Raw genomic sequence first — 13638 nt, 5'->3', positions numbered from 1 at the left:
GATGATATAAATTGTGTGGCTCTGGGAAATTTGTGCATATAATTTGCACACACAGTTTAGGATGCTAATGCTGCTGTTCAATCTGTGTTCTCTTTTGTATCATTATGCTGTCACTTCAGCTGTGCATAATTTCAGTTCTGCTTTGGCACAGACTGAAACATATGCACTGAATTCAAAAGCAGCGCTGTTTGTTAATAATGATATACTTTGCATTTAGCTGTTACAGTGGGAGATAAGAAAGATGTGAACTTCCTCATTTCTTCACTAACACATTTCTGTTATATTCTTAGAACTTTAAAGGCTTCCCCTCCCGTTTATATGAAGTAACATGCAAATTCTTTATCTGATCGCATTTCAATTTTCTTTTTATTTCTTTTGTACATAGAGTAGTACGATTCTTTTTTCATTCATAATTTTAAGCCCTATTATTCCTGTCCTATAGTTAAAACAAACGTTCCGGTTACATCATGTCTTTATCAGTGTGTGCTAAACAATATTAAACAAATCACTACAAACATTTTTCAACTTGACTTTGCGGTTGGTTTGATCAACCTATACTGGATAGCTGGATTTGTTTAGATCAATTTACAGCCTCAGGAATCCCCTTGATTGCATCAACCACTTATTTTTAGGGATAAACCCAGGATAACTATGGATAGGTGGTTAATGCAACAAAGTGCTGTTTAATGCTTACAGATATCTAGCTTATCCTGATGGGGTATAGGGTAATTAACTCAACCCCTTAGTTTCTTATAGTTTCACCTTTAGATTTAGATTGCATGTTTGAATTTGTGTATACAGATTATTCCATATGACAACTGAACAGGCAAGTTTACATTGAACATGTTGTAAGTTTTATTTTTAAACTATTTTTTTAATGAGCCATCCAAGGCAGTCTGGATTGTGGTATTTAACACCGCATTAAATAAGAATACTCTTCTGTTGGACTGCATAGAGAGCTATGCTGTATATCTCTAGATACACAATAGTTAAAAGAGTCAACCATGCTGGTTACAGCTCTATGGGAAGAGATTAGGGTTTTATTCCTGGGAAGATTCTGTGTGCTAACCAAATGCCAGCCTCTATTACATCACCATCTCATTCCTTTATTAAAAAAGGAACCTTGTGAGCTTCATGTCATCGCCCCTCTTTAATGGTATTTTTTTTATTTTTAGTAAATAATATGGCAATTTGAGTGTAGGAATGAATCATGAGTTTCATATCCGTGTTTCTTTCAAACTAGACAATGTTTGGAAGATTAAGAACTTTCCTGTTCCAACATGTAAAAATGACAACCTCCTACAGTATAAACGTACTTCATTGTGTGCAAGAAGTATTCCATATGACCAAAAAAAAAAACAGCGAGAGATATTATCCTCACTAATGAGAACCAGACTGGCCTTCGATTCACAAAAAAAAAAAAAAAAAAAAAAAAAGGAGAAAACACTTGGGAATGAAATTCCACCCAGGACAAATAGAACAGGCACTTTGGGTATCTGTTTAATATTTTTTTATACAGTTCTTTGTGCCATGTATTTATCAAACACTATCTAATCACCATTTCAAAGAAAGTCTGAAGCTACAGGTTTCAACAGGTTTAAAGGAGTAATAACCAAGGCTTTTTTTTTTAGCATTTCCATAAGAATAACAAAATATTTGTCTTTTCAGACAGCACCCCTCGTTAACTTAGATTAAACCAATTTGCCTTGCCTCAACACTACAGTACCACTCCTGCTGTTACATCTCATTAGGGCCCCACCGGAAACCCACACATTTTCCTACAGTATCTGAAGTTCCACCAACTGCAACACCTGAAAAAAAATGAACCAGTATTGTTGTGGCAGGAAAATGGGAGTCACAAATATTTGAATTGAAAAGAGTAAAAAAAAAAAAAAAATCAATAAAAATAAGATGAAACGTTGAATGTACACGTCTTTAAAGCCTTGCATGGCACTCCTTTAAAATCTACATTTTTATTTCATTTCTTAACTGTTTAAAATCCTATTATGTGTGTTGTCTAGTAATCTCTACTGTGGTTTCTTCTCAGATCATTGTTCACCAGGCTTACTAGCATTTCCAGCCAAAAATTCCTTTCTCAGCCTCTTGGGTCAGCTTTTAAAAGCTGAATTTCTGAAGTGAGGCGGTTGGAAAAATGACCTCTAGTGGTGTGTCACTGTAATTTGTGTCCACTCTGGTTGCCACAATTGCGGGGGGGGGGGGGGGTTCAGAAATTACAGTTACACACCCCTAGTGATCATATGTAAAAAACACTTCAGAAATTCAGCTTGGGGGGGTCTTTTCAGAAGCAGACCCTGTGATTGAAAAGGGTCATTAGTTAAGCTTGGTAAATAGTTATTCAAGCAAAATAAGCAATAGAGAATTATACCAAACAAAGCAATAGAGAATTATACAAAACAAACGTAATGGGATATAAAACAGGTGAAATATCACATATAGTGAAAATGCTGATGCTGTACCCCTTTAAGTCTAGTCCGAGTTCATCAAAATATTATGAAAAAACACCACTCCAGCTAAAAGGTTTGCTCAATGGCACAACTTCACAGATAGTGCTACCAAATGCCTCAATGTTATTATTTCTCACTCCATGGTGATTGAAGGGCTGTGTAATCATTACTAAGGCTGCCGACTGACTCCCAAGAGCTGCATCTCCAATTATCACACCAATTCTGAGTTCTGTGTTAACACACAGGGAATAAGCAAAGAAATAATTTCATTGTAATAGGGCAGGTCTACACAACAATTATTATTATATTTCTTAGCAGACACCCTTAGCCAGGGCGACTTACAATTATTATAAGATATCACATTATTTTTACATACAATTATCCATTTATACAGCTGTGTTTTTACTAGAGCAATCTAGGTAAAGTACCTTGCTCAAGGGTACAACAGCAGTGCCCCCCTCCCCCTGGGATTGAACCCACGACCCTCCGGTCAGGAGTCCAGAGCCCTAACCACTACTCCACACTGCTGCAATGATAACATTGCTCTTTAATGAAAATAGATGTGCTGTAACAAATATTTAAATATTAAAAACTACTGTATGAAATGTATTTATAAGAGGCAAAAATGACCATTTGTGTATCGGAAAATATGTCAAATAATTTATACACCTTAGTATGCCAAAACTATCACACACTTCAAACTTGCCACCAGGTGTGATCTGTTATGTACTACATCAAAATAAATAAAACATATTTTTTCACTTTAAATATTTTTTAATAATAATAATGCTCTTTCCAGCACTAGTAATTTGAGGAAATCAACAAGCAAAACATCTAAAATTTCAAGAACCATACTGAAAACTCTTAATTCAACAGATTCAAACTGGAAAGGCACCCATTCTAAAGGGCAAACCATTGTATGTAAGCTGATCAAAAAACAATACTCAGGTTTAGTCATTTACAACATGTATAGATACCAACGCAGCTGCACAGTATTCAGCTATGTTAGTATTATACTGTAGTTTCTGCTGACATTTATAGACAATAGACACCTTAATGTCTGTCAATATACCCTGTGGAAGTTCCATTCAAGGTGAAACAACCCATAGTAAATGTTTCATTTTCAGCCCTCTCTTGTAAGCACAATTCTCATCTTATAGACCCTTGTCCTTTGAATGTGTTACAGTGATCAGAAGATGAAAGGAACAGCTTTGACTCTGCCTTTTTATGTTTCCCTTCTTTTCTTACACTTTGGTAATCAATTATTGTGTTCCCTTCAAATATTTTGTGTCTACTCCAGTTTCAAAATACAGATACATTTCCCCACAGGACTTTGACATAAGTTGCTTTTCTGAACACGAAGGGTTCTCCCTGCTTGACTGCAGTGTAACGAAAGACCAGTAATCCAATGAAACTTTAACCCCTGGCTGTAAACATATGCTGTAAAGCTATATGTTTAGCTTTACAGCATGTTTTAATTACAAAACCACTTTCCTTATGGAGCCACTAACGTATGGTTATAAAAACTATTATAAAGACAATTGCTATGATGTTATAAAATATAATTGCCCCCAAAACATCACATTACAGTGTCTTGCAGTGTACTGCAGTGTCTAATAATTTAAATGACATCTCTTCCTTAGCGATTTCTGTATTAACTTGACTTTTGAGTCATTGAAATGTACTGTCTCCTTGTGGTTTGTTGTGTTTGGGAGTGGGACAGTTGGGTGCCCATTTTTCACTCAGGCTGCTTGCTGCAGTACCCCTGGATAGATAACCACTCCCTCTTCAAATATATGCAAAATAACAATAATAAATGTGATACCAGTCTTGGTAGTCACTATTTAAGAAACCAATTTGGGGGTAAAATGAAGTACAAATAATATCCCACCCCAGTCACTCTGTATTGATAGTAAATTGATGACATTTGAGGTGCCACTGCACTTGTGGGTTGCATTGCTTATAATAATCCTATTTAGGGAACAATGGTCTATTCAGGGAAAATATTTAGTACAGATGAGGTCTGAGTGGGGCAACAAATGTTCCATCCCGTGTGTTTCGTCATTCCTAGAAAATGGATAACATAACAGATGCTTGCTCATTAAAATTATTGCCCCACATATCCAACAGCATACTTTCTGAGTCACTGTCATGTTTCACTTATTTATTTTACATAAATACTTTAAATTACTTGTTTTTGTGTCTGTGCTTAATTAATAATTCATTTTCATTAGCGACGCTGTTTTTTGCCCACAATTGCATACTGCACTGCTGAATTATTCCTTCTTTCTCTGAATAACAAAGGAGAGCAAATTCAAGCTAGAGATGGCCTCTGGTACTCTGCCAGAATATTTAGCTTACCCAGCGAATTCAGAGGCATTTTGAGTAAATGCATTTAGTCTCCTGACAACACACAACGGGCAGATACAGTCATTGACGTGCAACTCATTAACATCACAAACAAAAAAAAACAGCTACATAGTTACAAACAGCTACAAGGTTACAAATCTGGCAATAAATAAATCCATTAACACACTTTCTATTTGCTGTGGATTATGTATGCAGCTGTAATGTCAAAACAGTCCAGTATTGATTATTCCCACTATCTGCTTAATGGGAATCTACTCAAAAGAACTGTGGTGACTAATGTTTAAATGCAAAAGTATGCAAATAGTGGCGACTACCAAGGATATAATGTTTTATCATATGGGAAAACACATGGTGGAAATTCTATGAACTCATTTTTAGTGTGTGGTTAAGAAGACCCCATAGTAAAATGTCGAACCCTGACATTTAGACAGATGTGACCTCACAAATTGATACTGTTAAGCATTTATGAAGAATTGAATATAATCCTTTTGAGTGTTTATACAATTCATGTTTTGTAATAAATATCCAATATAGGTTCACAATGATTTCATTATTATGCTGGTCAACATGATCAAAGCATGTACAGAAAATTAGGCTTATGACAAAGTTCTATTGTGTCATGTAACCAATTGATGATATAAGAAATGTCTTTGAACAGCCTTCCACATTACAAACGAAATCAGATCAATTCTCTAACTAGATGCAGAAATGTATACAGCCGGCCTACTGCATAAACTACACTTTATAGGGGATTGGGTTAGTGGTCAAGTTGTGAATAAAAAATCCTGAAACTAGGATAATTACACAATAAAAAGAGTTCAACATTTAGCCTATAGTTCATTTTTCCACTGACAGTACAGTCACTGCTTTAGTCTTATAAGATCATAATTAAAATGCCAAAAAATATTGATGGTCATTACTGCAGAAAAATCAACCTGCAGAAGAACATTTTCTTGGTTCCAACCAAATATCTGCTGCATATAAATGTAGTCCAAAAAAATGACAATTTATTAGCCAATAAAACTTACACTGCAGCTTTTATATTGAATTGTGAAGGACTCAGCAAGAACTGTAGCATGTCAAAGAGATGTATAAATACTTGTTATACATATACAAAATATACACCTCTAAACTATTGTATTGACCTTGATGTTTCTTTATCTTAAAAACACAACCGATACACTGTCTAAAATCAGTTCTGTGTGAACTTACCTACAAAGACTAAACTGAAATATTATCTGAATGTTTGGGGGAAAAAAACTACAACAACCTAATATCTGTATTCCATAAAATATCTGTCAAGGAAAGTGTCCAATATTCCTACTTTTGTTTGCAATTATAAGAGCGCCCATTGATAAGTCTTTTATACGGCCAAGGTTAATTTTAAATTTTTTGTTTTTTTTGTTTGTTGCTCACTTAGGTACATTAGGGATTGATCGATAACATTAATCCTGAGTGGCAAAATATATTTACAAGGCCTTTTTTTTGTTTACTTAACTTTTAATTCTGTGTTAGAGGGCTAACGCTTATAGAATGTCCATATATATATATATATATATATATATATATATATATATATATATATATATATATATATATATATATATATATAGTCAATTGCTGTAAAGCACAGTCAAACACAGTGAGCCAGTAGGAACTATGGCAAAACACTGCATATTGTCAGTACCTGGTGAACTGCAACATTACTGTACTAATATTCTGTGGTAAATAAGGGTGTATGCACATGTTTTACATACATGTTTTAAATATGTTTTACATACACGCACCTATATAGATATACATATACACACACACAAATACACACATACACATATTATTATACATAACAGCAACCAACCCCACCCCACCCCCCCCCCCCCATCCCCCAGGCTCGCTGCTATGGGTCAGAAAACAAACACAGAAAGCATTTGTAGGGTTACAATAAATACTTTTCTTCACTAATCTTTCTCTAAAAAACGACTGTAGAACATTCTCCAAGTCTCACATTAATAAAACCGCCAAAAATAATCACCTAGTTCAGCCTTGTCCTTCAAGACGTCTTTGAAGTTGAGGCCGCTGTTGAGTGTTGATTGTCTGTATTTCTGCAAGGCCTCCACCAGTCCGTTCATTCCCAGCTCCTTCTGGATTGATGGCTTTAAAGGCATGGCTTGGAGACCACACTTCCACTTGGAGAAATCTGAGCTGGCCCATTTCACCAAGTTGTCCAACTTTACAATTACTTTCTCTGAAACTGCAATAACCTCGTCCTGCAAGAAACAGGCGAGACAAAAAAACAATAAAAAAAAAATTAAAAAGAAAACAGGGCTTGTATTGGAGGGACATTAAGATTCCTTCTACATTCTTGCAATCTCATAAAATGACAATAAATGGTGTTGACACATAACTTCTTTTTTTTTATTTTAGTCCCAGAGACTTGTAATATGGAAATGATTGATGGCCCACAGGACAATAAAGAACATGTTTCTGGAAAATGGGTGCCAATTATATCATTATCATGGAGAAGCTCTTTAAAAGATACAAATTAAAAGAGGTAGTACCCCATGTTTATTTTTTATTTGGAATCGTCAATTATTTTTCCTCATTTTCTCCCCAATTTGGAAATTATTATTTTTCTTTAATTTCAACCCAGCTTACCGCTGCCAGCTGACTAGGGAGAGATGAAGACAGACAAATGCGTCCTCCGAAATGTTTGTCGTCAGCCGTCTCCTTCTTTTCACTCTGCAGGCTTACCATGCAGCCACCTCAGAGCTACAGTGTCGGAGGACCACGCAGCTCTGAGCAACTTACAGGCAGGCCCGCAGGCGCCCGACCAGTCTACAGGGGTTGCTGGTGCTTGGTGAGCCGAGGACACCCTAGCTGACCTAAGCCCTCCTTACCCGGGTGGTACTTGGCCAATTGTGCGTCGCCCCCTGGGAACTCCGATCCACGGTGGGCAGTGGAATAGTCTGGACTCAAACCGGCAATCTCCAGGCTACAGGGCGCATGCTGCACTCCATGCGGCGTGCCTTTACCGGATGCGCCACTCGGGAGCCCCCTGTATTTTTTTATTCTTTTAAAAGCCCACATCAGCTATAAAATGTTAGTACAGTATCTATGCGATTTTCTTTTAGTTTCTCTATGCAACATGCATAACCTCTTACTGCTGCAGGTACGAACAGAAGCCTGCCCATTTAGTTCAGTTAGAGGCCATATTCACAAAGTATTTACCCCAAGTTTACACCAGTCTTTTCTGTCTAAAAATGTATGAACCGTTGAAGTGACAAAGCTTCTATTTAAGAGCTCCTACACACACCTTAGTAGTAAAATAAGCACTAGAACAAATGGCGATAAGGCTTCAAATAAGAAGGATGCTGGTGTCCTTTTAGGGAATGTAAACAAACTAGAAAGCAAACAAGGTTTAACGTCTGTGCAAAGTTAACTTGGTTAAAATGTCCAAAATATTCAGAAATATTCCTTACGCACATTTTTTAATTACATAACCAGATCCTGGACATTGTGCTTCTTCATAGGTCAAAAGCACAAAGAGATCCAAGGAAAGCGATTTAGTTGGAAAACAGAGCATTGCTATTATGTGTTCACACACATAGGAACACAGTTTACTATTTAGCAAACATAGCCACAACAATTGTTTTAATCTCAATTGCATTTTGTAAAAATGAATGATTAATATCTGTTCTCTCCCCCCCTTTTATCCCTGAGAATGCAAAGGTATTTGAATTAACGATGTCAACACATCCATAAAACTGCACTCATTTTAAAAACATGTAATTTATGGTTGAATTTACAAACCTCGCCCTTCAAAAATTCTCATTCTGCAGTTCGCTGTGTATAACATTCAAATTTTCCTGAATCCGTTTTTTTTTTTTTACAGATTATCAAAAGCAGTTTAAAAGCGACTTAAGAAAAATAACACATCTATTAAAGTTAATTATTCTTTACATAAACGGCATACAAAAAAACCCACCCTATTACATATTACTGAAGTATGTCACTATACATGCCCCACCCACTCATTCTTTCCTCAGTGTTTTTAATTAAAAGGGCAACACATTCCGAAAGAAAAACAACTGTGATGTAAAACTTAGTCAACTTCCTCAAATGATTTGATATTCAATATAAAAATTCTCCTTCTTTAACCTTGGGAAATGTACGACAGAAGTGGAAAATGGAACTATATTTAAAAGAAAATGTTTATTTTTTGGGGGCGGTGATAATAATGTTGATTCATCTTTAATGGCATTACTAGTTCCAGGAATTAACTTACAGTATTTTTCCCATGTGTATCAAATCCTACGTATGTAAGCCCACTTGCGCAATTTTGCATATTCCCTACTTTGCTTCAATTTTTTTTCCATTTAACCACTGCCATATTTTAGTACTTATCTCATTTCATAATGCCTACAACAGACTGAAGAGTGATTTCCATACACATGGAAAAAATGAAGACAAGTCCATTTATGCAAATATACCCCATGGTAGTTCCTTCATAGTAATATTTCACTTTTGGCTGTCACTCGAAGGAAAAATTCCCCTCTTATAAACCTTGTTCTTTGACTTAGTAAGCTGTTGTTCTCCTTTACCAGTCTACAGTCATCCCTGTCTAAATCCTAATTACACTGATTATCCACTAAGATAAATAGGTATTGTCATTGCTTGCTCTTCAAAAAAAAAGAAAAGAAAAAGAGGATTACCTGAAAAATAAATTCAATTGTGACTTCAGACTACGCAAAACAAGACACACCCCCAACAAAAGAAAGGGTCCTGTTCATAAAATTAATTGATTTTTAAGACCTTTGTTAAATAAAGCTGAATTAACACCAACCCTTTATTCTTCAAAAACAGTTAAAGATAAGTGACCTGGGCTCAGTAAATTGATATTTATCAACAGTTTTTGAAACCTGAAACACCTTTTCTTTCGTCTAGTGATCCAAAGTCTTTAGAGTTTTTAACAGTGCAAGTGGCTTCAAATGCACTTTAAGCTATGAAAAAAAGAAAACACACACACACACATATATATATATACATACCGATCCATGCTTGAATCAGATTTATTTTTAATCCTGTATGTTACTATATTAAATGATTTCCAATGTGCAGGTTCTGTCATATGGTACTGCTCTATTAAAAGTTGTTGGTTTTGCTTAGGTTCTTGAGTCATTGATGTTCATAAAAGATTCTGGAGCAATTGTTTCCATTCATTATGGTTCAAATTATATAAACTGGTTTATCTGCTACCTATTACTGCACATTAAGAGGAATTTAAGTATTAGTCTGGCTAAAGCCTTGCAATAAAGCAGCGATCCCACAAACTGTCATGCTGAGACTGTTTTACTTCACTGCTTCCAAAGGTCAATGCAAGAATTCCCGAGGTCAGAAAGGATTTGTACACCTGCTTGCATGTCTATTGAATTATTGACCTGCTAACATGAACAATGTGCTTGACAGAAATAGAGGAAGTCCTTTTTGTACTTTAAATAAGCTATCTTAAAAAGTTTAGTGCTATAATTAGCCACCATGCCCCTATGTTAAATTCAATGCAACATTTAATAAACTGAATTATGAGTGAACTAAGAACTGGGACAGCATGTGTTTGTGTTAATTATTTCACTTAACATACTGTTTAGGTAAAACAACACTCAGCTGGTTATGGCTGAATGTAATATTTCGTTAGTTGCACTTTATATAAAGCTATTAATGATACACTGGAATGCAGGGTAATTATTGAGGTCATTATGTGCAATTCTGGATAAATTTAAAGAGGCAAGGGTAATAAAAGAAAAAAAAATACAATACTGCTTGGTGGTTAGTGTCCAAATAAATGTACTGTAGCTAAAACTGTAATTAAATTATCTTGATTCATTTTGCACACAGATAGTTAATGTGCTGCAACCCTGATTTAATTAAATCAAAGTTCATGGTGGTGCTTTAACTCTATTTCACAATGGCTAAAGAGGTGCCATCATTTTGATTTATTCCAGGGTCTTATCACTTCCAGTTATTCCAAACATGTCTTAAATTATTAAATTGAACAATGAATCCCTGACCAGGTCCCCAGTAACAAATCAATTGAATACACCTATCAAACCTGGAATGGACAGGAGTTGCTGCATTAGCACATGAGCAAATGTACAATGCATTTCTATTGGTCTGTCAGTGCAGGCCCATATATCTTTAAACATGAAAGTTGCTGAACCGTGCACCGGTGTCATACAAAAAAAGCATTATTTTGTCTATTTTTTCTTCTATTTTGAGCTTTCTGTGAAATCAGCTACAACGGAGCCCTTGTTTACATTCCAGTTTGTTTACATTCCCCAACTGCAGTTTCAGCTGCCAGGGAGTAAGCTTGCTGAACTCTCCTCCCTCCCCCTGAAACCTGGCTGCTACTGTGTTATTCATCAAACCAAACAATTACAGAGCGCTATTACAGAAATTCCCTCTACAAGAACTGTTAAAGCTGATGATAAAAAATGTGCAGGAAATACCTCATTTTGGCACAAAATTTGGCTCATAAAGTGGCTGTTGCTGGGGGAAAAAAAACATAGTGATACTGACAGTAAATGTGTTTCACAACTTTATTAACATGTTTCATATTAATGATGAGAAGTCAAAACTGAATATTTTCAGTGCATTACTGAAAGACGGAAACCAGCTTGGGGGTAATTTTCATAGTCATTTACAGAACTGTCAGAAGTCATGCATCAGTTGTTTTTTATATCACACTCCTGCCATTGTTTGATAGGCATGTCATGTGGTGGTCTGTGCATAGCCTATTTTGATGTGATACTTATGCACTAACTTTAGACTCAACATATTGTATCCTTTGTGGTATATTTGAACATGAACTGGGGATTTCAGTTAGAGATCATTACCTCAGGAAACAAAAACCGGTTACCTAGCTAAACTATATATATCATAGGCACCCTTAAACACAAACATGGACCACTGCCAAGCAGAAGAAATATCCTTGGAGTGTTGCCACAGAATGCTTCTGCAATAATAATCACAAATAAAGTCCATAGTTTATCTCACAAGCCATACTGCTTTGCAATTCAAAATAATACCTGAGCACTGAAAATAATTATCATTTATTGTACTGCATCCTGTTATTATATCAAACACAATCAGAAGCATATGTTGTTGTTGTTTTTTTATAAATACTATTCCTCTAAAAGACAAAAACAAATCCTGTACAGTTTAGTTTTCTATTTTGGGGAGTTTCATGAGAGCAGTACGAATTTGTACGAATTTGAATAAACAGTGTAAACTGTTTATTGTTATCACTGGCAAACAAATCAAATACATGGTGAAATCTGAACCCTCTTAATGTGATGAAATTGAAAATACAGATAGGTAAATAATGACATGTCAAGGATTTCATTATACTATGTTAACTGCCTGTATATAGCTGTGACAAAAGTTTTGCATCATCCTAGAGAATTACCTCATGTTGCTTCATATAATTGAATGTAACCTGCTGAATAATGTTACGTTAACATATTCAATTACATACCGCTTCGTAGTTTTCCATATACTTAACGAAAAACTGACAAAAATTTAAAAAGATGACATTTCGAAAACTTACAGTAGACTTTTGATCATTTTTTAGCTTCTTTGAGTACATGATGTAAAAGACCTCAATTATGTTCATATAGTTTTTTTTAGTTTTTTTTACTAAAATTCTAGGTGATGCAAAACTTTTGGACAGAGCTGTATAGTTAGTCAAATGGAAAGTGTTGTACCGAAATGACTTTATAATAATAACCAACTGATGTATCTATCAAGTAAACACTACATACTCTATATGCTGTTACACTTGAAATGCTCAAGGCATTACAACTACTTCTGGGATTTTAATCACAGCATCTGGAGCAACATATTAAACAAAATATTTATCAGCTCATTAAAAATGTAAAATAGCATGCTCCATCAATCGTGGTTACTGTCATTTAAATGTGGACATTATCAACCATTAACCATTTACCAACAAAGTAATCAAATTACAAATATTACATTTTAACCACAAGATAATATTAATGAGTAACGTGTAACAGGATCTGATTTTCTACATTGAAGTCTCCATTTATAAAGCTTTTAAACAAAACAAAAAGCCATATTCGGTTATACGTCCTTCAACAATGGAGTTTAACTAAGAAAAACAGAGCAATGGATTTAAAATGTAAAAGCACAGAAGAGTTATACTTTTGGAATTGAATTAAGTGAGGTAATTTACTCCACTTGCCAAGTTTTGAAAACGAGGCCAAACGTGTAGCACAGCTTGGTGTTTTCCCAGTTGCCATTTTCATTTTAATCTTTAAGATTACCTTCCTTTTCTCATATTTAAATACTGTACAGCGCTGTAAAACATTCTTACAGTACCAGGAGAGACGTGTTGTATTTCAATGTAAGAGTCCTGTGGCATATTTACCTGGAGTAATCATCACCGTTTCAGTTAGTAAGTAAACACAACACAATAAAATTACTGCTTAAGGTAACAACACACCCTATTCAAAAACCATACCTCCTGTTACCTCTTTTTAATTAATTAAATACACTTTTATATTAGTGGTTTACATAACAACAGTTTGGAAGTTTCATATACCCAGCACCTTACAGTATTTAATTTATCAAAGCAGATAACACTTATTTATGTATTTATTTTTAATTTTAAGAGGTAAAGCTTTGTTAATATGGATCAGCAAAGATAAATAATAGCCTACATAACACATTTTTAGACTAATTCGCACTGGAATGGTTACATATTTACTTATGTGTCTACATACTA

At 35.0% G+C, this 13638-nt stretch overlaps 1 protein-coding gene across 2 annotated transcripts in view; it reads right to left on the bottom strand.

Annotated features, from left to right (window-relative positions):
• LOC117416275 (AT-rich interactive domain-containing protein 5B) overlaps positions 1 to 13638 on the bottom strand; it is an 85317-nt gene that overhangs the window by 67789 nt on the left and 3890 nt on the right. Inside the window, exons 1-2 of one of the 2 annotated variants that reach the window (XM_034922262.2) lie at positions 9884 to 10215; positions 6868 to 7102 (exon numbers count right to left, since the gene is read on the bottom strand). In XM_034922262.2, coding sequence (XP_034778153.2) covers positions 6868 to 7000 — 133 coding nt within the window. In that variant the 5' untranslated portion in view covers positions 7001 to 7102; positions 9884 to 10215. Of the gene's footprint in view, positions 1 to 6867; positions 7103 to 9883; positions 10216 to 13638 lie in introns of those variants that run through there. The other variant, XM_059026496.1, reaches the window with a different exon arrangement.

This window comes from Acipenser ruthenus, chromosome 7 (assembly GCF_902713425.1).
Source record: "Acipenser ruthenus chromosome 7, fAciRut3.2 maternal haplotype, whole genome shotgun sequence".
NCBI lineage: Eukaryota > Metazoa > Chordata > Actinopteri > Acipenseriformes > Acipenseridae > Acipenser > Acipenser ruthenus.
This window is presented reverse-complemented; position numbering and strand designations above follow the sequence as displayed.